The sequence below is a fragment of the Tamandua tetradactyla genome, chromosome 5, assembly GCF_023851605.1.
Source record: "Tamandua tetradactyla isolate mTamTet1 chromosome 5, mTamTet1.pri, whole genome shotgun sequence".
NCBI classification, from domain to species: Eukaryota; Metazoa; Chordata; class Mammalia; order Pilosa; family Myrmecophagidae; genus Tamandua; species Tamandua tetradactyla.
In genome coordinates this window covers 184,697,419-184,722,210 of record NC_135331.1, presented here as the reverse complement: position 1 = coordinate 184,722,210, position 24,792 = coordinate 184,697,419, and the positions used below count along the sequence as shown (strand labels likewise).

Genomic DNA, 24,792 nt, shown 5'->3' with positions numbered 1-24,792 from the left:
GCTGTCGCACGTGGTATATTAAACCGTCTAGCTAGGGTACCTGCATTGATGTGAAATTTGGCATGGAACTTTTGGGCTTGCTGATACGGCGTCTGCACAGGGAAGATGTGTGGCTCTCGAGAGGCTACATCTACTATGTGATTTCCCTGTGTCATGGGGCCAGGCAGGCCTGTATGGGCCCTAATATGAGTTATGTAAAAGGGGTGATGTCTAGCAAGTATTGTCTCTTGAAGTTTGAGAAAAAATGGTCTTACTGAGGAGGAGTACTTTATAATGCCTACTGTCTCTAAAACTTTTACAGAATTTACGACGTACAAGGAATCAGAAACAATATTCAGGGGGCCGGCAAATTCTCTCAGGACTGTAATAATGACTTGTAATTCTACCCACTGAGGTCTTTTCGATTGGAATAATACTGTTTTGGGAGTATCCCCTTCCATATAATATGCTCCTGAACCGGAGCTGGAGCCGTCCGTGTATACGGTGGGGGCGCTCGCTAGTGGCTCAGGTGAAGTCATTTTAGGAAAGATTACTGGGTGTAAAAGGTTTTCAACCATATTCAATGTAAAAGGGGCATTGGGGCCATACTGATGGACGGCCTGCCTCAACTCCTTTAAGACTTTGTAATCATATGACTCATACTGATTATTACCTTGGGGATTGATAATAACCGGGTACATCTCTGAGACTGGTTCCGGCCCAAGTGGCTTGTAACCACCCAGCATACCAAAAGGTCTAAAAGTTGAAAAAGGAATCCAATTCCAGAAATGCCTCCCTCTATTGTTTGATGGCGTGGGACCCTGAGGGCCTGCGTACGCAGGTGGGGGGCACAGCTGTAACTGCCCCTCCCTAGACCAGCCTGTAGGGGGTTCCGGGTCTCGCAAAGGAGGGCCACTGTAATTACCTAATTCGGCCACCAGAGGGAGCCCGTGGTGAGGGTTTTTGGCGAGATCACCAAAACCATTCACCGGAAGCCGCCGCGCCCCTGCAGCAGGCGCTGGCGGGGCGGAAGGCTGCGTGGGTGAGACAGGGGGCCTCCCCCAATCGATCAGCGGAGGCGCGTCTGCACCCTCGGTCTCATCACCATCTGACTCTGAGTCAGAGGTGTCTGAACTAGTGCTTGACTCTGGCGGCTTGCGAGGTGGCGGCTCACTCTTACAGGAGCCGTCTGCAGACGAAGCCGACCGAAGGGTCTTTAAGGGAGCTAACAAAGGTGAACTTCCGGACTGCCCCATGTTTGCAGTCGGCACTGTACTTTAATCACTCGGAGAGCTCTTCCGAGTCCCCGGGGCTACCTGAAAGCCCGCGGCCCTTAACTCTCACGTAATAAGAAGTACTCACCTTCTCGCGGTGATCAGGCGCGGAAGGTCCGTCGCGAGCTCAGGATGCGCGTCCTTCTCAGTTCAGGAAGAGACAGTACGGCTCTCCTTGCAAAAGAGGTGTCGAGAGAGGAGGTTCCCCGTACGGGCCACCACTTGTCCGCAGCCGTCTCGTTCGGCTTCTGATCCCCGGCCGGCGAAGGGAACAGGAGGGGAGAAAGAGACAGGCGCAGGCAAACCAACTTAAGTGACAAACACGGGTTCGAGGCACGCAACGGTTGTGAGCACAGACCTTTACTGGAGTTAAGCTTGCATTCTCTGTTACAGGTTCCACGCGGGACAAGATACCCCGCGGGGGAACAACCTCTATGTGGCTGTCAGGTACGGCTCCCTGTGGGTCGTCTCCACCCACCCTGTCCGGGTAACCTCTTATATACTGTGCCCAAACCCAATAGGTTAGTGCCACGTATACAGAGGTGATTGGAAGATAGGGTTGGTGGGCGCGTGCGTCATACGCGGAAACAGGATGCGGGCGCCATCTTGGCTCACTCGATGGGCGGGGGGAACTCTAGAGCAGGCTGCAGCGCGACCACTAGGCCTGACCCGGGAGGCGGCTCTCCACAATTTCTCTGATTAGAAGTCATTATGAACTTTACCCTTTTATAAGCAGAAATATTGAGATTATTTAACATGACACTTTTTTTTTAGCTGATTCTCATTAGCAACACTTCGCATATTTCTCACATTTACTAAGTGTTCATTGGGACCTTTTCATGTGAGAAGTACTTGTCTAAGGGCTATGAAAGGAGAGATGATTTTATTTCAACCTAGAGCCTTGTTCAAGAACAAACAACTAAAGAAAAGCCAGAATAATTTTATCCATGTCATTGTTTTATCTGAAAATGCTGTGGCATCCCAAATAAGAACAGTAGAGTTCATTTCAAGATATAAAGGAGTAGGTAGGGGTTGACATTTCAGGTGAACTTTGAAAGACAAGTTGGATTTCAACAGTTTTAATAAGGCTACATTTATATAGCAAGAGAGGATTTCCTAGTTTCATCAGAAATCCTTTCTTGCTTTAGATTGATAAAATATAATGCATTTTACCTCTCACGGGTTTGGAGCGCCATACATTTGCTCCAAATAATAAGCTCTAATTATGCATTTATCATAGTCTTCCACCTTTAAATTCAGTGTACCAGTGGTAGACAAGGCGATGTTCTGAATGTTGGATCATTGCTAAATTGAAAATGAAAATTCAAAAGGTGGGGGAGAAGTGGGCTAAAACCAGAAGAGAAATCCATTACTTTGTGGGAAGGCTGTTGAGAAGTAGGCTAGCACAGCCCAGTGAGGACCCAGGGTGCAGGGTGGGAGTGCCCCCCCAACCCCAGAGCGCTGGTGGGTTCAGATATGGGCTGACCAGAGATCTCCCAAACCCAGCCAGGCTCCTCCTCACTTAGAGCTGTGACAACACAGGCACCAGAGAACAAAGACCGAGGCCTGAGGTTTCCTGTAAAGCAAAATAACAATAACTTTATAAAAGATGCTGGGGAAGCAGGTTGTTCTGACTGATTATTCCTTATGACATAAACAGATGAAGGAAAAATAATTGTATACATTCCCAGAAGGGGCAAGAGTATCAGTCAAGGCATGTCTCCCAGTGATGAGAACGCGATCAAATCAAATCGAAGTAGTTTGTGGACACTCATGTGGCTGGCAAGTCCTGCCGTGCATCTGACTCCGAGCAAAGCTGGCTCCCCGAACTCACATAGAGATGGCAGGACTCGCTCTGCCTGTCTCGGTCTGGCAGCACACTCTCCTCGTGGTGGGCTGGAGGCCCCTGGCAGCTCTCAGCTCACAGATGACCAGCATGAGAATCCGGGCAGACAGTGTGGCCCAAAGTGGAGGACTCTGCTGCCCCAGCTCCTTACCCTCACGAGCAAGAGGAAGAGTTCTGAATGGTCAGGCTTGGCCTGAAGGTACATTCCTAGGACATGGGGATAGGGGTGGGCTCAATTTCTAGCCCCACCACTAGAAAAAGAAACGCAGCTACTAGAAGGGTGGAGGGAAAGAATGGGTGGGGAAACAAACAACAACACTAGTCTGGCAGGCAGATTACACAGCCAGTAGTCTCTCTGAAATGACTTTATTATGATCATACCCCAAAATCTGGGAGAAATTTATGGCTACACTGAAATTGGCTGTGGGTCAGTTTCTGGTTTGGGTTAAAAGCAATTTTCATTCTTGAAAGAGAGAGTGAATTGGGTATTTTTAAATGTCTAGAGTTTGATTCTTCTAAAAATCACTCTAGGTTTTTTATGAGTTATCAATACATTACATATTCATTAAAGTAGCTATGATTATTTTGATAAAGATTGTATTTGTGAACAGTCGTGGTTTATCTTATCTCTCAAAGTCCATTTTGATTCCATTTATATACCCTTCTAAAAACACATAATTCAATTTTCTCAGCTTTCTATAAATATGATACATAGATGATCTGCAAACACTAGGTTTGGTAAAACGTGCGGGTTAAAAGATGGATTTTTCACTTTTTAACTTTGTTTATCCCAAGAGCTTTACAATAGAGTTTCTTAAAATTTCTTATTTACAACAAGCTTTCTGGAACAGCTGAAAAGACGGCAGGGGGCATTCATACTTGCAATATTGTAATTTAGGAATAACATTTTTACTCTGCCATTTATAGTATAAACTCTTTCCCTCCTTTGCTTTATAATTATTGAAGGAGACTGACAACATAGAGTACACACATCGTGTACAGAAATGCAAATTTGACAATTTAATTAACTTCTTTTTAATAAGGATGCAGTGTTTTCTATATACTATTCCAGAATATGGTTTCTTCTTTACACATCGTGGAAGAGGTTGTATTGCCAGTATCCCGTAGGAAAAGTAAGTGGCAAATGCATTTGGCAGTTTTTTCATCTGATCATTAAGTCATGATGAGGTTAAGTGCCCTCTCTTAAGTGAAGTCTTAAGAGACTCTTAAGAGAAGGGAGACTTATGATTTATTCTTCTGTACGTAACCTGAGTGTGAGCCAGTCTTGGTCATCTCCAGATAAGCAGCCCCTCGTATTATTCCATGGAGTAGAGTAGCATGGTCATTTGGCTAAAATCTCTCTTCTTTTGAACCTGATTCTGACTGTTTGGTAATCGAAATAATTTGCATGACATAGTATATGCACTGTCGCATATACTAGCTTCTCTGCGCCAATTCTGAGTTGCCAACTTTCAAGGCACGTCACCATGTCAAATTGCTCAGTAATATTTACCTCTTATTTTTTCAGCCACATCAATAACTAACTCTTGTCATCTTCAAAGTGCTTCTCAAACATTAAATAATCTCAGATTACACACTCTGTTCTTTGCATTTATCTTGACCAGCTGTCAAAGAAGACAATTTTCCCCCTCAATTTTATTCCTCTTGGCTCTGTGTAGCTTCTGCAGTAAATTTGAATGGGAAGTGAAATGTGCAATTTGGTGTGTTTCCATAACAAAAGCGGCACAATTTTTTTAAGCAGGAAAACCTTCATATTATTTATTATTTTCTGATTTCCTATGCCTTTACATTGAAAATGGTTTCCTCACCCTTGGGTCTTGATAAAACCTTTGTGAAGACAGAAAATAGGAGAGCTTTTTTTAATCATTCAGTATTAACCTTGTCATTTTGTTCTATTTAAAATATTGTACCATAATTGTCTTGAAAGGACTTTATGAGAAATATTATTCGAACTTCATATTAACATTGGCTTTTAAGAATATGCATAAAAAGTCATACTTTAACGCTGAACTTGCATTATTTCCTGGTTTTACACAGTTCCTTATTTTTCTCACTAAAGAAAGACATATCGAATTTCATGTCCTTTTAAAAATGTTCTCTTTTTAAAATGTGGTCAGGATTCAATAATTTTTATCAAAACTCAATACATTTCCTCTCCCACTCTCAAGATACCAAGCAGATGTGTATGATATTGTCCACAGAAATATTGTGTAATACACAGCCCGCTGAAGAGAATTGGAAGTGCAAAAGCAGTTCTTCAGGTTTCTCTACTTGATGGTGGCAGGAAGCCTTCCAGAGGTTAAAAAACTGGATATTAACAACATATTAAGTTTCAGGTGGGCCTCTCCTAAACACTCATAATTCACTTAGCCTCCTGCAAATCATGATTCCAAAGGTTTGATTCCCTGGTAGCCCAGCTTGGGTCTAAAATTACATTTCAAAGCACTCTTATCATTCATCCATTTACAGAACTGCCATTAGAAGTGATGGGAATTTGGCACAGAAATCAATGAGCAGATATGGTATGAGCTCTTTCTAATTTTCCTTCTTTGAGCATCATCTCAAGAGCAGTCTGTGAAATCTGTTTTTTAAAGATGTTTTTCCATCTTGCTATCATTTCAACTAACTTGAGTTCGGGAACTTGGGATATGAATTCACAGCAGTTTTCATAGAAAGGAGATTCATTGTTACCATTGTCAGTTTCTACTCAAAGTAATTTTTAATTTTTCAATACATCATTAAATCACTAATATTCCTCCTTAGATTTTTAGTCTTTTAAAAATATGGGCCTAGGTTTACCATTGTTATCTAAAATATAGCTGTATTAGTTACAGGAATTATTATTAATACCTACTAACATGTACGCTTGAATGTACTTGATTTTCCTTTTTCTGGTTAGTCACAATGTTAAATAATTTCTCTTATTGTTTAAAAAGAAAGGATAACACTATTTTATAGGTAAAGAAACAAAAAGAGTAAGACTGTATGACCTAAAGTTTATAATTGTGCATGCAACATATTCATTTTTTACCTCAATACCTAAAAATAGCCTCTGAACTGGATTTATGGTCCAAGCGCCCTCTATACACAAATGTTCAAAGGTTTCAAATTTTATCTTTCCGTTTTAAAGAATTCAGTTACATTGATAACATTTACACCATAACAAAATATCTTTATGTGCTGTACATCCTCTGTTTTAATTTTTCTAATGGGTCTAAACAGACTCCATTTTTATGAATAAACGACAATATGTATTTCTCTTCCATGATTACCACAAATAGATGAGTTGATCAGAAAGGATAATGAAGGAGTCATAGACTGTCTGTGCGGTTTCCTGAAAATACCTTCACTTAAGAATGAATTTATTAAATGGAAACAAATGTTTTCATATATTGAAGAGCCTTTCACTCAGCCTCTGTTCCTGAGGTTGATCCCACCTCTCCAGCCTTTTCTTTGCATGGTTGGAGCATAAGGAGTAGCAGTAGGGCTGAGGGAGGTGGTATTAATGCTAATGGAGAGGACAATTAATAATAATGATGTCTTTTAGTACTGGTTGTGTAGCCATTCATTGACTGATTACCAGCAACCAGGAAATATGCACAGTTTGCCTGTGTTCTCTCTTCACCAGCAGAAACCTGTAAACTGTGCCTTACCAACCTTGCCTGTCAGATGTACACACTGAGACTCAGAGGGGCGGTGAACTTGCAGTCTTTTGGCTGGTATAGGTTGAGGCAGGGGTTAATCCCTGATCTCTCTTCACTATGAAGCCCATGACATTTGTAATTTTTTTCTGTTTCCCTGCAAAAGCTGGAGCTAACTCAAAGGAAGAGATTGTGGGAGGTGGGATAAGAGGTTGAAAGGTAAAGAGTGCTTTCATTCTGCGCTGACACCATCAAGTAGTACAAAGAATTGCCCTGAGTTTTAAAAGATTTTCAATGATTATTTATCACATTCTGAGGAAAGCCAGAGTTAATCTTTCCAGTTAGATGAAATAGACTTTGTGAAAAACGTTGAATAAGTTTGAAAATTTAGTTTCTTTCCAACATATATGTTGTAATTTAGAGGTAAATAGTAAAATGAAAAATTGTTAATCATACATATTAGAATATGATTATTACAATTTCTATTTCTTGATAAGTGACTTAAATTATTATAGGCAATGTGGGTCATATTTAAAATTTATCAAAATATGTAAATTGATTTTGGTGAAAATAGTTGGATACCTAGAGAGAGAGGTTTTTTTCTCTTTAATAGTCAATTATTCGATGAGTTTACTTAGCATCTGTGTAATGTGAGATTGAAAGGCTATGAAAGTCACTTTAATTTTCTAGTTGAACTTCAATTGTTTTTAAATATAGCACAAAGTATTCATTTCAGTATAGCACAAAGTATTCATTTCAGTTGCTCTCTCCGTTCGGTCTACCTTTAAATGTCTAGGAATCGTGGGTTGTCAAGATGATTAGATACGCCCGCTCTCTACTGGGAAGACTTTCTAGCCAGACAAAGGGAGCAATAATATAGAGAAAAAATAAAGGGTATACAAAAATTTAAGATTTGTATTCTGTGTATAAAAATTAAGAAGAAAAGGGTAAATAGTTGAAGGGGAAAATTACAACACAAAGTGCAGTTAAAGTTTATAGTTTTACAAACCACCCAAAGGATTTTATTTATAAATATAAGCAAAAAAAAAAAAAATCCAAGATAAGAAGTACAAAGGAAATACAAGCATATAAATATCATATCCAGTAATAAAAAAATTGCAAATTAAATGCAATTTTCCTCCTATGTGATTGCAAATATTTTAAATACTAGTAATACCCCATATTGGGCACAGATGATGAAACAGGGAGCACTGGCATATACAATTTTCAAAAGTATATATTAATTTTCAAATACATACACATATTCTCAAAAGGTATCAAACTGATTAAGTTATTTGATTCAACAATTCTATATTTAGGAATTTCTCCTAAATATAAGTATTAATGTGCACTAGGAAACTTTTGCCATGCCCCAAGGTAAAAAACTTTTGTACTAAAATATGTGCAACCAAGAAATGACGTCCCACACGGCCACCTATGTGATAGCCTAAGGAATATGTAACTGGGCCAGACAAGGTTTTTATTATATGTTGCTTTGTGTAAATCATAAAGGATAGTAAGATGATGAGTTGTCAAAAACAGGTAAAAATATATTTATATATTTAGATGTAGGCACAGAGATGTGGGGACAAATAGAACATGTCAACTGTAGTTGTTTCTGAGTAGTTAAGATTGCAAATGCTATTTCATTTTTTTATTTAGCTATTATTTTATAGTTTTCTTCTTCTAAAATGTTTTTTTCTCCTTGATATGTAGACTCCTGAAATCAGAATAACAAATATTACTCAATATAACAAGATTTGCCAACATATTTCCTTCGATCTTTTGCGCCCCTACAAAAAATGGAATGCCCTAAGGAAAGGTCCATCGCGGTTAGAGCAGGATGTCTGGATGTCTGGAAGGAGTTGCCTCCATTTGAACTAGCTCGTCACTGATTTTGATCCTTTTCTAAAGGAGACATCTGTGCTTACATTCAGAACTGACACAGGAACCTAAATAAAGGAAAAAGGTGTGAGAAGGCAACTTGACAAAAATGCCCATTGCTCTTAGATGACAGTGAATGAAAAGGAAGTGGGAAGGGAGATGTGAAAATGAGCTGCAGATGAGGAGGTCTGTGGCCTGGATGGTATTTTGTGGGACTTGTGGCATGAGAAGAGCTGACTTTGGGAGCATGTAGGTTTGCGGGTAGAGGGCAGATGCAGAGCCAGAGAGAATGTGACAGTGCTCAGTGCTCGGGACGAAAGCTCTGCAGTGGAAGCTGGTGCAAACGATCCACCTAATGTACACAGGCAGGTCCTCTCAGCCACCTGTATGTGATGTGCACCCCTAAGATGTAATTCCCCTTTCTGAATGCTTTGCTAGGAAATGCATCCACAACCACCACCGTGATCGACAGCAAGAACGGCTCTGTGCCCAGATCTCCGGGGAAGCTGCTCAAGAGGACAGTCACGGAAGACATCGTGACCACCTTCAGCTCCCCTGCGGCCTGGCTGCTCGTCATCGCGCTCATCATCACGTGGTCAGCCGTCGCCGTCGTCATGTTTGATTTAGTGGATTACAAAAACTTCTCAGGTAAGAGACGCGAACTTCGGCTCTTAACTTAAATGCAGTAGCGTTCCCCCCAGTTCTGCTTTCTCTTGATCCCGTCTTTCTATGAAGAATGAAGTACCCCGCCAGTGTGAGGGTCACTGAAGCTTCGTTCCCTTCTCCCCCGATCCTCCCATTCTCCATCCTTATCTGCCTTTTTCACTGATTTCAAATGAAACAGGGCTCCTTATTTGTAGAGCCTAATAAAGTTTGAATGCTGCGGTTTCATAAAGATAAAAAATTTATTTTTATTGTTAAATAAAAAGGAACTTCATCAACCATTAAATAATCAGTTGAAGGTTTTGTACTTGGCAATATAAAACAAAGCAAAACCGAACAAGAATCTTTTGTACTTGGCAATATAAGGCAAAACAAAACCGAACAAGAAAGGAAAATTGCGTGGAGTATTTTCACATCTCTCTATCATCTGCTCTGGGCTCTTTTCCATCCATACTTTTTTGTTTTTCTCACCAAATCATTCTCCTTTGAGTTCCTGAAAATACAGAATGTTAAGAAAAGGATTTTCCTAGAGTTACCTGTAATGGGAATCTGTGTCCTTAGTGTCCCCATGTTCCTAGAGATTTGGAGTGACATTGAGATGTCACGGGTGAGAAAAGACAGATTTTCATTATGACCTGTTCAGTCTCTGAGCACTATGCTTCTTTGACAGTGAATCTTTAACTTATTTTGTTGTTATATTTATCTCTTTCCACATCTGATTCCCTTTTTGACTGTGCATTCCTTGAGGCAAGGACTCAGTGAGACATTCGGTAAATATTAAGAGAACAGATGAGTGAATGTATGTTTGTCACTTTTTATTACAAGCAAAAGCATTTCATTAGCCTCTTAGTGTGCTCTTTCATAATTGCAAATCATCTCTTCTCCATTTTTTTTTTCTCATAGAGTGTAATCAGTAGAATCTAGAAATAATAAATACTATATGTTGATTTTTGACATTAGGGGTCTGCTATATTTAATTAACACATTGAACTCATTTAACAGTTATCAAACATCTGCACTGTGTGCTAGCAAATGGCTATGTTACAAATGCAAAAGGAAATGCAAGTACAAATACCATGAAGTCATAGAACTGTATTCTCTGCATCTACTGGGCATGAGATTGAGACAGCTATGTCAGTTGCCCCATTGGGTAGCTGGGCTGAAGCGTGCATCATCTGACAGCTTGAGATAAATCCCATGTCAACTGAAGTCAAGGACTATATATCCAGAGTCATAACTGTTTGCTATAACTAGGCAATACTTTTAATATATTCCATAATGTAGGCCCTTAAAAGACTATATGATTGAATGCCTAGAATATAAAATGATGACCTAGAGTTTTAAATGAGAAACAGTGGTTATATTACTTTAAGAGAGTACCTTACCCTTGGGCTTATATTGACTGCATACTTTGTTTATTTATTTTTGGGTTGTTGATTTAAAATTTGGTTTCAAATATGATCATAAAATACAGTTCTTTCATTTTTTGTAATAGGTATATTAAGAACTGCAAGCAAATCTAACACTTGTAAAGTTAATTTTATGAGGGCACTACAGAAATTACTGTTGAAGGAAATTGTTCTTAATTCTTTTGTAAAATGAGCAGCTCCTATAATTAGTTTAGGTTTTTGGATTAGATTATTTAGTGTAAGACACACTTATAATATGCAGTTCTTGGGCCAATGTAATTAAAGGTTACGGATAACACCTGTGTTCCTGGCATTTCCAATGACAAAGTATAACCTCTGTATCACCAGTATTTCATTTCTTTCTTCAATAAGTGCTTATTAGACACATCTATGCAAAGCCTTTTCTCCTGCATTTTTATATTCATTAATAACAGAATCATCCAGCCATTTCCCACAGTAGGAAATCTGCAAGTCATTTTTCAAATCTCTTCTACATCCAATCTGTCACTGTGTTCTCCACATGCTAACCGTTATACATCTCATAAATCCACCCCTTCCTCTCATTACCACAATTTTATCTTTTGAAGGGACTAATGCAAATCCTTGTCTCCCTTGTTTCGGTTTGCTAACGCTGTCAGAATGCAATATATAACAGAATTGGATTAGCTTTTACAAAGGGGGATTATTAAATTACAAGTTATAATTCTAAGGCCATGAAAATGACCAAATTAAGGTACGAAAAAGAGAATGTCTTCTCAGAAGAAAGGTGGCATCTAGGGTTTCTTTGTCAGCTGGAAAGGCACATGGCGATGCATGTTGGCCCTTTGCTTCCGGGTTTCAATGATTTCAGGTTCTGGTGCCTGTGACCTCCTCTCTGAGCTTCTTCTGTCCTCAAGCATCTAACTCTGCTTCCTCTGTGAGCTCTTTTAAAGACTCCAGTAAACTAATGAAGGCTCTGTTGAATAGGTAGCATCATGTTCCCAGAAACAATCTAATGAAAAGGTCATGCTCACAATTGGGTGTGTCACATCTCCATGAAAACAGTCTAATCAAGAAGTCCCAATTTAACAATAGATCTGCCCCTATGAGACTGGATTAGGATTAAGAGAACATGACTTTTCTGGGGTATATAACAGTTTCTAAGCAGCGTATCCCTCATAAGGTGTCTCCCTTTTTTTTTTGTTCAGACTGGTTGAACTATTGGCTGTATCTCAAACACTTTATTGGCCTTTTGTCCAAACAAACACTTTATTGGTTAAATTAGCGTTGCTAATGTGCCAATAACAATATTCCAAGAGGTGTCTCCCTTTAAGAGTTTAAGTTACTACTTAACCTGAAACTATTAAAGCATTCCTAAATTTAGACTCGTTGGCATGGAATTCAGGTCTTTTGACTCAGCAATTCATTTTTAGCTTGTAATTTAGCATATACACCCCATCTCCCAGCCATATTGTTTCTCCTTGTTGGTTTTAGTAAAACATTCGCTTTTCATTCCTTGATGCTTCTGTTCATATCATTTCCCACTCTCTATCCTTGGTATAGCAGAGAATGCAATATATACCTGGCATTAAATCCAGATCTTGCTACTTACTTTGGGAAAGTCACTTAGCCTCTCTTTGCTTCAGTTTCATCATCTATAAAATGGGGATAATAATGGTACCTCTGTAACAGGGTTGTTAAGAGGATTATACATATGACTATAAATGAAGAGCTTAGAAGAGAATCTAGTTTATCACAAGCACAGTGTAAATATTAATATTACTAGGATCAGAGGATCATTCCTCAATTTTCACTCTAGAAATTTCTATTCATCCTTCAAGACCTAACCTAAATGCCACCCCTTTGTGAAACATTCTTGGACTGCCTAGGAAGAATTTGTTGTACCTTCTTCTCATCCCCTAGTAATTTTTGCGTACTTGTATTAAAGTAGTTAGCACATGATATTATGATGATCTGTTTACTTGTCCATCACATTAGAAACCTAAATGTCCCCAAGGGAGGGGTACTGTCTTATGCCTCATCTCTGTACACAGGACCTTTTCTCCAGAAGCTTCTCTAATAGACACTGCTTGAAAAATGGAGAATGCTGACCTTTAATTTTGAAACAACTTCTCAAATAAGGAAGAAACATAAATATTTATCATAATGAAAATCTGTATTCCATCCATCTGATCAGTTTTTGGCCAACTTTTTAAATTAATGATATAAAATTAGTAATATTAGGATGCAAAAAATAAAATGGAAATATCTTTACAAGATGATACATTACTTGTCGCATTTTGTAAAAGTTATCTATATCTTTGCATAGCAAACTACCTCAAAAGTAAGTGACTTAAAACAACAACAAATTTTTTTAGTATTCTATTTCGGGACGCCAAGTAGAATAATGCTACAGGCCAACACACTGAAGACACAATCCTCTTACCTAGCCCTGTAAGCAATACCCTGGTCTTTAGGCGAGGAACCTGCTCGATCTAACCAATCATAATATCACTGGAAGTAAAATAATTACATCAAAACGGTCAAATATTCAAAGCCTCCTACTAAAACCCTGTCAAGTCACAATTCTTAATGTTCCCACACCACTAAAACTAGCACCTGTAATGTAACAAAGGCCCCGCTAACCTAACTGCTAACGCCCATTCACAGGAATAACCAAAAAGAAACCACTCACTCCAACTCCTCTTCCTCAGTGTGCTATGTCAGGGCCCAGTACATCAAACACCTCAGCCTTGTAAGTCCTTCTATTCCCCCCATGTGAAGAGAAACTTTTTACAGGCTGGGATCATTTCAACCTCCAAACTGCCTTCCTTCCTATTAACTCTTGCCATGTCCAGCTTGAAGGACCCTCTTTAATCCTTTCTGAGAGAGGCACAGGTTACTTCTTATTTTTCCATCTCAGTTTCTGTGGGTCAATAATTCAAAAGTTGCTGAGTGGCTTTGGTATAGTGTCTATCATGAGACTGCAGTTAAGATATTTTGGTCAAGGCTGCAGTCATCTGAAAGAATGGGCTGGTGGAATCATCTGTAAGATATCTCACTCACACGAGTGTCAAATGGATGCCAGTGTGTTCCCATAACATGGGGGCAGCCAGCGTCCCCCTAAGCGACTAATTCAAACGAGGGCAAGGCAGAAGCCACATGTCTTTTGCAGTTTGGTCTTGGAAATCACACCCTAACATTTCTGCAAAATCATTTCGGCTGCTCAAGTGAGACATAGTTAGTGTTGGAAGGCACCACAGACCTTTGAGTCTGCAAAGCAGAGAGCACTGGGGATCATTTTGGAGGCTACTGTGCATGTCGTGCTCAGAAAACCTTATTGCCATATTGTACAACTTTAGATAAATATTTTATATAAGGAAGTGAAATGCCATGCAGTACCCCAATTGAGAAAGAGATGTTATAATTTAAATAGGTGAAGAGAAGGTGATGCACTAAGATGATTATCATTTTGAGACTACATCAAGGAAGAGAAACAATCATCTATGGGTTTGAAATGAAAAAAAAACATAAAACTTGAAGTTTTAAAGGAAATATTTACAAATTCTCAAAATAAGAAATCAAGTACTTTAAAATTTGATTGATCAGTTTCTTGGATGTAAAGAATAGAAATCAAGGATTTGGTATAATTACAACTCAAAACCTATAACATATTAATCTTTGGTTGGGTGGGACATACTCACTTGTATTAAGATTTGAATTTCTTTTTCCATTTAGCAACTTCTATCCTGCCATTTTTATACTGATACTTCATGCATGCAAAATTATTTTCTTCAATAAGAGTTTCAAAATTTAAATATTGTTTCATTTCTAATATTAATTTGAACTGATATACTTCAAACTTTTACTAGGGATTAATATCATGATGAGTCTTTTGTATTAGATAATACCTTTAAAAACCGTAACTGCTAATGTCTAAAAAACAAGACTTAACCGTGGAAGAAAGCATTCTGGAAACATCTCTGAAGAAAGCTGTCTCTGGGCCCTAAATTACTCTTTGGCACTTTGGAAAATAGGTATACACTTTGAAGACATTAAAAATTGTTCTCAGGGAATTAAAATCAATTTCAGTATGCAAATCCTGTACTAGGTTGAGAAAAACGATTTTGGCGGAGGCAATCTTCATAATTCCTAATTTTCTGTGTTTGATCTGAAATAGCAATTGCCTGAGATTACCACACAATGGGTTGACTTAACACCAAGATTTATTGGCTCATGGATTCAGAGGTTAGAAGGCTTGTTTCCTCCCGGGTTGATAATTTTCTAGCTGGCCAGCAATCTTTAGGTCCCTTGGCTCTCCTGCCACTTGGAGGTGCCTTCTCCTTCGTTTCCTGGATTTTCTTGACTTCTTGCTTCAGGCTCCTTCCTTTGAATTTTTTTTTTTCTCTCTGTCTGCATTTCTTCTGTTTATAAAGGACCCTAGTATTCTGAGTTAAGGCCCTTCTTTATTCAGTTGGGCCACATTTCCAAGAGATCTGATTTACAATGGGTTCACACCCACAGGAATCCTGGTCAATACCAAGAGCATGTTTCAATTGAGGTTCATAACTCAATCCACCACAGCTGTACACAGTCTAATTGTGAAGCACATAAAACATTGGTTTTGATGTATTCTTCTGAAATGACTTAGGTTCATTCTACAGGTTTACAAGCTACAAGTTAACATGACTAAGATATTTAGTTGTCTGTGAATGCAGTAGCACCTTTCAGATCTGTGGAATTCATGTCTTTGATTCTTTTTATCACAATGACAATCTTCAGGACACCAAAAAAAAAAAAAAAAAGCTGAGACTGGAAAAGAGATTTCACCTACTCTTCATTTCCTATTAAATGTAATGTCAAAGCAAATATTCAAACAATACTGTGGTGTTTCAGTCAGGGTTTGATCAGAGAAGCAGAACCACCCTGAGTGAAAAGGAGCAAGAGATTTATTATACAGACAGTACTTTGTGTTCACGGGAGCTGAGTGAGCAGTCTCTGCAAGGCTGTTGGCAGTGTGTTGGGAACTGGGTTTGAAGTCAGCGGGGTGGAAGTTGGGAAGGGCAGATGAACTTAGACAGCGGGAGACTAAGGACAAATTGGAACTTGTGTTTGTCTCTCTCCGCCTCAAATTCCAGGGAAGTGGGTGTGCTGCAGGATCAGTTTGTGCCCTCCACTGCAGAACTGTGCACATACCTGGCCATGCTCAAAGGTGCTGGAGGAGGCAATCCAGCAGGGGCTGGATGAGATGCCACTGGCTGTTGCCACACATTACCAACACCACCTGCCCTGCACCAAGCTTCAGAGAACATACAATGGCTCTTCCTTCATTTTAGACTTCTGTAGCACATGCAAATTTCTCTCATGACCAACTGCTTCCCTGAAATGCATATTGAAGGGAATTCTGGGAAATGTAGCTTTACCGTAGCTCATTTGACACATACAAGGTCATCATACAGGATGAACATGTAATTTATCATCCGAAATAAAATACTTGTGAGAATGGAAGGGGGTGCTGTTAATATTTACTGTAGGGCAATAGGCACCGGCCGAGATATGTGGTCACCCTGAGCTCTTCCACCCTCCTGGTAGAATATAGGAATGATTGCAGAAACCACTGGAGGCCAATATTGCTTTCTCAGCAACTGGGGGTGGAGAGCCACAAGGCTGATGGAGATTTTGCCCAACCTGAAAGCCCTTCCAAAAACAGAGGGGTGCTCTTGACATTTATTTTTTTGTATGCTGTATGATGTTAGTCATATTTCATCATTTTCCCACGTGAGTATCCAGTTGTTGTAGTACCATTTGTTGAATTTTGGGGGGGGGGAGTGGGAAGTACACAGGCCGGGAATCGAATCCGTGTCTCCCTCGTTCTACCCCGGGACTACCCATGCACCCCTTGCCCTTGACATTTTAATATCTCTTTCTGAACCAGAATTTATGGGTTTGGGGTGAAATTCCTTACAAATGTCTTTTGCATACTTGAGATATCAAGATTAGATAACTCTCTCTGTAAACACCAAGTACAAACAGAAGTTCTATAGTAATGAATTATAAGCTAAGGAATTGGTGGATGTTAACGATTCTCTTCCAGGTCAGAATTTACAGGAATAAATTATAGGAACTCTGGCTCTCCTTCCTTAAGAGTAAGGGTCATGGGATGTTAGTACCCTCACCCACAAGAAGCAAAGTTCGTTCAATGGTTGTACCAAGATATCTCAGACCAACTGGAATGCATTTGAGCCTTCCACAAAACATACACATCTTGTTATGTTTATTGCTTATTCCAAAGCAATTTTGTAAAAATTAGATAGGGTAATATATGCAAAGCGTGTGTGACTGGTACATAGAAGGTACTCATTAAACGTAATGTGAATTTGAATCTTATTACCAGGAAGGAAGATTAGTAATCTGAGAAGAGAGACAGCAAGAACATGATGGTGGGAAGCATCAATTTCTTATGAAAGCCTTGCAGACACATCCTGATGTGCCTTTTAAATAGATTTTCTAATGAGATGTGCCATTTATCTACTGCTCTTGGAAATTAATATCCCTGATTTTTTTTCTGGCACTTGTCCCAGTTAAGCAGGTGTGTTGCTTGTCAGACCTTGAGTTTAGATGAGTAAAAACATTCAGGGAATGCCCGAAGTCAATCAGAATATAGACATTTAACATTTAATAGTTGTATGTGTGTGTGTGTGTGTGTGTGTGTGTAGAGAGAGATGGCATGTGTGTGTGTGAGTATGCATATGATGTAATAACATGAATATGTTATTACACTTTAGGAGATTTGAAAAATGAGACATGTAGCAAGACATTTTAAAATTAATCAGTGCTTATGTGTGCTTAATTTTCAGAAACGGTTGACATTTGTAGTACTTCTTACTCCCATTTGAGTCTTGTTTCAAATGCATTTTCTCTTCAATATCCCAGGCCTGTTTGGTTCTCCTGGTCACTACACCTAAAGGATACATTTGCTTTTTCCAACTCCAGGCTCTTTATGAAAAGCTCAAGGATGCAGAAAGTTTTATATAGAAAGTTTGTAGTTCAGTGATTCCCAGATCCTAATAAAAATGTATGGTTCTTTGTGAAATGAGGGAAAATAGGAAAAACATTACTCTATTTGAAGAAACGTTCTTAATTCTTAGGTTATTATTTCCCTACTTTTTTGTCCTTAAAATTCCCTTTTGAAAAATGATGGCAATGACATTTATTGATATTGTTTTTGTTTTTTAAATGTTTCTTTTTACAAAATAAAAATTTGGCAATTCTCTGTTAGACCATATAATTGTTGGGGCTGGAATTCAGGGCTGAGAAATTCAAGTCTGAAGTCAGTGTTATATAACACTCATTTGAACACTTAACAGATGAGATTTTCTATTGGAATTTATAATTTATCTGCATAGATAAGATCATAAATCACACTAGATGCTAATGCCTGATTTTTTGACAGGACCAGCCATTACACAGCTTTGAGCACTGTGCTTAAGCTCAATTCCTTAGAGAAAGTTTTCCTGAACCTCCAATATAAATTAAGTTTCTCTATCATATTTCTTCATTATATCACTTATAGTTTATTCACAGCACTTCTTACAAGTGTATATAACTGTGTAGTTATAATTACATAATTGGTGCATTTATTTAATATCTCTATTCTCCACTGATTTGTTAGGTTTAAGAAACAAGCAGCCTTGTCCATTTCATTTAGTTGAATTTTCCAGTGCCTAAAAGTGCTTAGTACAAAGCAGGTGCTCAATAAACATTTGAATGGTGTTAGAGGTGAAAGAATGAATAAATAAGTTAATGTATAAAGGAAAGTGTAGTAGTAGTTTATAAATTCTGAATGCTCAGTAATGAGCATAATATCGCTTTATAAAATATTAGTTTACCATTATAGTATTGACAGTATTAGGATTTACATTTAAATTATTTTTAAACTCTGTTTCCATGATTGGACTATAAGCCTCTCCAACTAAAGGACTTAGTCATTTCTATATCCGGTTGCCTTATCTACTGCCTGAAATGATTTAGTCTCATGTGTCAATTTAGCTAAATGGCAGCACCTAGTTATTCAATCAAATATTAATCTAAGTGTTTCCCTGAAGGTATTTTGTAGACTGGATTAACATCCTGACTTAAGTACAGGAAATCTCCCTTGATAATATGGACGTGCCTCATCCCATCAGTTGAAGACCTTGAGAGCAAAATCTGAGGTTTCCAAGAGGAGAAAAAAATTTTGCCTTAAGTCTACAGCATAAATCTTACCTGGGTTTCCATTTGCTGCCCTGCCACCTTGTAGATTTTGGTCTCAGGAGTATGATACCAACTCCTGACTGAATTTCTAGATTTTGGATTTCACCTTCAGGACTCTGAGAGCATGCATTTCTGATTTTGTAATCTACCAATCTCACGGTACTTCCTTGTAGTAGCTCTGGGAAACAAATACATTGACTAACAGATGTTATTCAATAAAATTTGAATGATCTAAGCAGAGTTACTTGCTGGTTTGTTTAGTACGTATAGCAAGCAAATAAACAAACACACAGAATAAACAAATGAGCAGAAACCCAAAACAATAATAATAATAAAAAGGAAAACAAGGACTTCAAGACCATAACCAAAGCAGCTGAGAACCGTCTCAGGGGCTAGTGATCTGTGTCAGAATCCTGCATCCACCCATCTGCTGTGCATCCCTGAGCAGATGACTTCTCTGTGTCTTCATTTCCTCTTCTGGGGGTAATAATAGTTCCTATTTCCTATGGCTGGTGGGCGTACTGAATGAGTTCCTACAAACAAACGCTCGGGATTTTGAGTGGTACATAGTAATTTTTAGATAAACATAATAAGCTAGTATTATGTTTGTATTTTAAAAAGCTGAATTGCAGGATCTGCAATTTTTGAAGTTCATATTAGTGTACATAAATTCTACCAATTACATAATAGAAACCCAAGGAATAAAAAATAAAGGAATGTTTTAACCACTTAGAAACTGTTTAATGATTTTTTAAAAATTTGCATATGCTATAAGAAGGGTATAATCCATGGCACTATGTGTTGCACTTTTTCTTTTGCATGGGCAGGCGCCGGGAACCGAACCAAGGTCCGGCATGGAGGCGAGAACTCTGCCTGCTGAGCCACCATGACTCGCCCTGTGTTGCACTTTTGTCACTGAGAAGTTAGGACTTAGGGGATGATTATGATTACTAAATCATTATATAGAAATTCCTTTTTACTCTCTGTTGAATTAATCAGAGGGAAATACCTGAAATCTCTGAACTGCAATCCAGCTGCCTTGATGTCTGATAATGTTTGTATAATGATCTAGCCTTCATCTTTTGGTTGTAGAAACCCTCACTTGTACTGGTTAACTGGTTTTTCCAACTAGAGAGTCTTATGATCACTAAAGACAGTCTTAATGTTTATTAATGAAAGGCCTTGAGACAGCCCAGAACTAACCCACCCTAATTCCAAAATTAACTTACTAGGCAAAGCTGGATCTAACCACAAAGGGCTCACCGGACATGCCCAGTAGCTTCAACTTTAATGTGTAAGTAACCTAAACCCCATTACAAAGCTGACAGCCACACCAGTCATCCCTCTACAGCCGCCGTTTTCTCACCTCGGTTCAGTGAAGAAGCGTTGGTCAGTCTGCGCATGCTCATATCGTCAACCTTGTCAGCTGCAGCCCTCCTGCACATTATCCTAAACCCTGCCCATCGTTTGGTACTGCAAAACCATCAGAACTACTGCAGTTCTGGGACACAGATTTTTAGGTCTATAGGCCATCCGATCTCTTGCTTTGTGCTTATGAATAAATTCTTTCTCGCTTTGAAACCCCAGTTTCTAAGGAATTGGTCATTTGAGCACCTTGGGTAGTGAACCCACTGCTTTTGACAGGCATCATCTTCATATGCTAAAAATAACTTTTAAATTATTTTCTACTTAGCACTGCGTGTTAGCATAACTAAAGAGAATCTATAAATTATCTATAAATTATAAAAAATTTTCCAAAACTCTATCATGTTTTGATAAAACAAATGTTTATTAAATAATTAGTCAAGACATCCTAATTATTATACCAGCCCCTGAATCTAATAACTTTCTTTTCCTCTGGTCTACTAATTTTATAAAATAGTCATCCAAGTAAGTCATCTGAATTTAATACTGTGATATTCTCATTATTCTTATGCTACCAGAAAATGAATTCCCTTGAATATTAGCTTTGAAACAATGAGACTAGAAATGTATAAATCTAAAAATTTCTCATTCTTTATTATATTTGCCACATTGGAATTCTGTTATATTTAAGATTAGATTTTATTAAGAAGAGGAAAGAGAATTAACTTTACATGTAATATCATAGCATCCACACCTTTTATACATATTTGTTTTTAAAGTATGATTCTCCACTTTTCATACAGATATTTGATATGGGTGAAAGAAGCCAGAAGTATTTTTTGTGATATTGTTTCAGAATATAAAATGACCTTTATTTGACATGGATCTATTCCAGTTACCTGGAAATATTCCAGGCTTATACATCTGCAACACAATTTTGCCAGGGAAAATTTGGTTGACTGGGGTCATACTGAGAAAGTGAGGCGAAGTATACATCTATTTGCATTCAGTAATGTTCCTTATTGCCTTAAAAAGTAGCAGTTGAGCAATAGCAAGGAACAACTTAGAAACACTGTCATGAAACTATTAAATATTGAATAATCATGTAATTTTAACTAAAACTGCTCACATTTAATTTCATTAGGTTCTATACAAGTGAACATTTCTAAGCTGTTGAAGTTAATAGTAAAGTTGAGTATAGGAAGATTTGAATTGAGACCATTTTAAACAGCAGAAGGAAAAACACCAATGCCTCAAATTTTGAATGACAAGGATTGGAGTTACAGTATGACTATTCAAATGTAGATTAGAAAAGTGACAGCCATTTCCTTCTGCCGTCAATACAACAATTAGCTCACCAAAAAGTTCTTTTAAATCAGGATTTTAGTTCTTCTTTACTTTAAAAGCAACTAAATACCTAACATCTGTGACTATTTTGTATTTTTTCAAAATGGTAAATCAAATGGTTTTTTATATTTTAGAAGATGATATATTTCAAAAGCTTTGCATTCCAACCTTTATTTTATCTTATTTATTTATTTTTGTTATCTCATTTCATTTTTTGCATGATTTTCCCTAAAGTAGGGAAAAGGGCTGCTCACTGAAATCTAATATACTATGTAGGGCAGGAGGGAGGGAGGGAGGGAGGGGGGGGGAGAGAGAGAGAGAGAGAGAGAGAGAGAGAGAGAGAGAGAGAGAGACAATAATGACAATGACTTGGGAAAACATTTAATCAGATAAGTAGAAATTATGGTAATATTTGGCTTTTTAAAGGAAACTGTTCTTAAGGCGATTGTTTGGGTGTGTATAAATGGAAGGAGAACCAAGAAGATATATTTAAAATAGTGCTTCCTGCATGTCCCTTTCTCCTGTATCTTCAAAATCCTCCATTGCCTCCTTGAAGGGAAGGTTTTCTAATTTGGAAAACAAACGCTTCTCTTAACTTTCTAGATCCCTCTCTAGCTACAGCCTTTAATTTTTTAATTTTTGTGAATTTCTGTCCCTGAGCCAAGTAGCTCTGTGAAGAGATGACTTGGCACTGTCTTCTATTACTCCAGTGATTTCTTAATAAACAAATTCAATACAGATGTAGCATCTTCATCTTGGTTAAACTTGGCAACATTGAAGCTGGTGATCAGTAGTTCTGTCCTAAAACCTTATCCTCTTCTGACTTTCATAGAGTCATTCTGACTCCCCCATTAGATAGACAATATCACCTTGTTCCACAGCTTTTAGTTGCTGTTATGTTATTTAGCATATTTAACTTTAATACGTGGCTCTCAGTATAATGCCAGCATCAATCCTTCTTTAATATGGCCAGATGTTAATATATGACTAAAAGCAGTGCCAGAGTTCTAAACAGTGGAAGCAGGTAAGATAAGTTTTAAGGATGTACTTCCTTCCCATCAATGTTGTAAGTAAAGCTATTTTTATTTGAAGGAAAAATGCAGTACATCAGCACTTTATTTCCTCAATTGGTCTATTTGCCAGGAAGAATGCTGACAACTGCCCTCCACACGCAATGGCTCTCAAGCCTACATCTTTAACCCCAATCTCTTGTCATTTTTTTTCTGACCACTTAAGACCTTCAGTTGGAGCTATCTTCAAACTCATCATTCCTCATTGAGCCAATTATATTTCCTTCCATGCCTGACTCTTATATTCCAGATGCCATTCATCTATCCGGTTTTTGATCGGCTCTCCTCTTTCACCCCTACCCATGCAGAGTCAGTGATCACAAAGAACCCATTCTATGTTTTAAACATCTTTAATTCTGTCCTGGCCTCTTGGTCTTCTCCAGACCTCTTGTCTTTGTTCTTACAAGACTGTTAAAGTAGCCATAGAATTTATGGCTACTTTGCCTCGAATCTTGACTGCCTCCTTTCTTATGCTGAGGCCAGATTCTGGAAAAGTACAGATCTTATCTTACTTTCCTCCTAGTTAAAGTTTTATAAGCCTTTTCCTTTATATATATATATATATTATTTGGAACAAATATATGAAATAACAGAAACTAAAAGCTTAAAATCTTAGTGAACTATAAGGCAGATGAGAACAAGATAGTGAGATAGTGAGAGACTGGATGGCAGCAAAACTTTACTTAATCTATATTCATATTACTTTTGATTTAGGAATTTGTAATTGCTCTTATAATTGAAAACATAAATGAAGAAAATAAAATCATCACTAAAAGCTGAAAACATTCTGAAACAAATGAACCTAAAGCTACACCAAGTTATTGGCATAACCGGAGAAAACAGTTATTTCCAATGAATTTAAAAACAAAATTTAATCCCATGTATCTAATATGGTATAGTTTAAGGACAAAAGGAAAGAAAAGACATTTATGACTTCATTTCCAACCCAGCTCTTGAAGGGCTTGGGACAACACAGCCCCAAGACCAATGAACCCTCTAGACATGGAGTCAGACATGCATTTTGCTAGGATTTAAAAGCAGAAAAATTTTCCCAGTAGCAGCCATTCAGGAGGTCAGTGATTCCCCAAGGTGGTGGGTACAAGGGACAGCTTATAAGGGGTTAGGACAAGTACACTCCATAGGGTATGAGAACAGAGGCTCAGCAGAGGCTCATGATACAGGAGTTTGGATATTTGTTGTCAACATATCAGGGGAGAGGGTTTTTAATGCTTTACAAGATAAGTGGTTCGCAATAATATCTGTACATTATTTTACTCCCTGAGGTTTGTTTGACCATTAACTTCTGTCCTGGTCATTATAGCAATATGTGCAGTAATTTACTCTCAATGTGGAGGGGGAGCCTGGGCCCCGGGTCACCACAGCTGTTTTAATTGTTAATGGATATATTTGTTATCATTTTATTTGAAAGTCTTATAGTAGAATTAAGCAAATAGCTAATTTAAATTAGCACCATTAGGATCAAGATTTTCAATATAATAGAAAAGAAATATAAATCTAAATACAAAAGTGAAGAAGTTGAAAGAGAAAATCCTATAACCTTAAATTTTATTTGGAAATACCAGTACAGAAACATGACTTTTAAAATTTTCTTATTTCCTTGCTCCATCTATTCAAAAGATTTTGAAGAAATGATAATGCAGGAACAATGAGTGCCCTGGCTGGTCAAAGTTTAGTCTTAAAACAGTTTTCCAATAAAAGAAACAAGGATTCCAGATTTGGCACAAGAAAATGCAAAATTTAACTTGGACAGTTGTTGTGCCACAAGAAGAAACTATGATATAGGAACTAATTTGAAGGAGCTCTCACTGAGCTAAGATGGGACAACTTTTGGGCATCAAAGGACATCATCAAGAAAGTGAAAAGACAACATACATAATGGGAGAAAATATTTGAAAACCAAATATCTGATAAAGGTTTAATATCCAGAATATATAAAAGAGGTTCTACAACTCAACAACAAAAAGACAAACAATCCAATTAAAAAATGGCCAAGGATTTAGATAGACATTTCTCTAAAGAAGATATTCAAATGGCTAAGTA

At 38.0% G+C, this 24,792-nt stretch overlaps 1 protein-coding gene and 1 long non-coding RNA gene across 12 annotated transcripts in view; one reads left to right on the top strand and one right to left on the bottom strand.

Annotated features, from left to right (window-relative positions):
• LOC143685153 (uncharacterized) overlaps nucleotides 1-20,337 on the bottom strand; it is a 30,847-nt gene extending 10,510 nt beyond the window's left edge. Inside the window, exons 1-4 of one of the 6 annotated variants that reach the window (XR_013176409.1) lie at nucleotides 20,213-20,337; nucleotides 18,962-19,127; nucleotides 15,893-16,076; nucleotides 7,841-8,713 (exon numbers count right to left, since the gene is read on the bottom strand). This is a non-coding gene — a long non-coding RNA (uncharacterized LOC143685153). Of the gene's footprint in view, nucleotides 1-7,840; nucleotides 8,714-9,336; nucleotides 9,802-15,892; nucleotides 16,077-17,668; nucleotides 17,780-18,961; nucleotides 19,128-20,178 lie in introns of those variants that run through there. The other 5 variants (XR_013176410.1, XR_013176411.1, XR_013176408.1 and 2 more) reach the window with 5 other exon arrangements.
• TRDN (triadin) overlaps nucleotides 1-24,792 on the top strand; it is a 435,680-nt gene that overhangs the window by 57,947 nt on the left and 352,941 nt on the right. For all 6 annotated transcript variants that reach the window (XM_077162803.1, XM_077162800.1, XM_077162799.1 and 3 more), the window contains exon 2: nucleotides 9,084-9,293. In XM_077162803.1, the coding sequence (XP_077018918.1) occupies nucleotides 9,084-9,293 (210 nt within the window). The remainder of the gene's footprint in view (nucleotides 1-9,083; nucleotides 9,294-24,792) is intronic.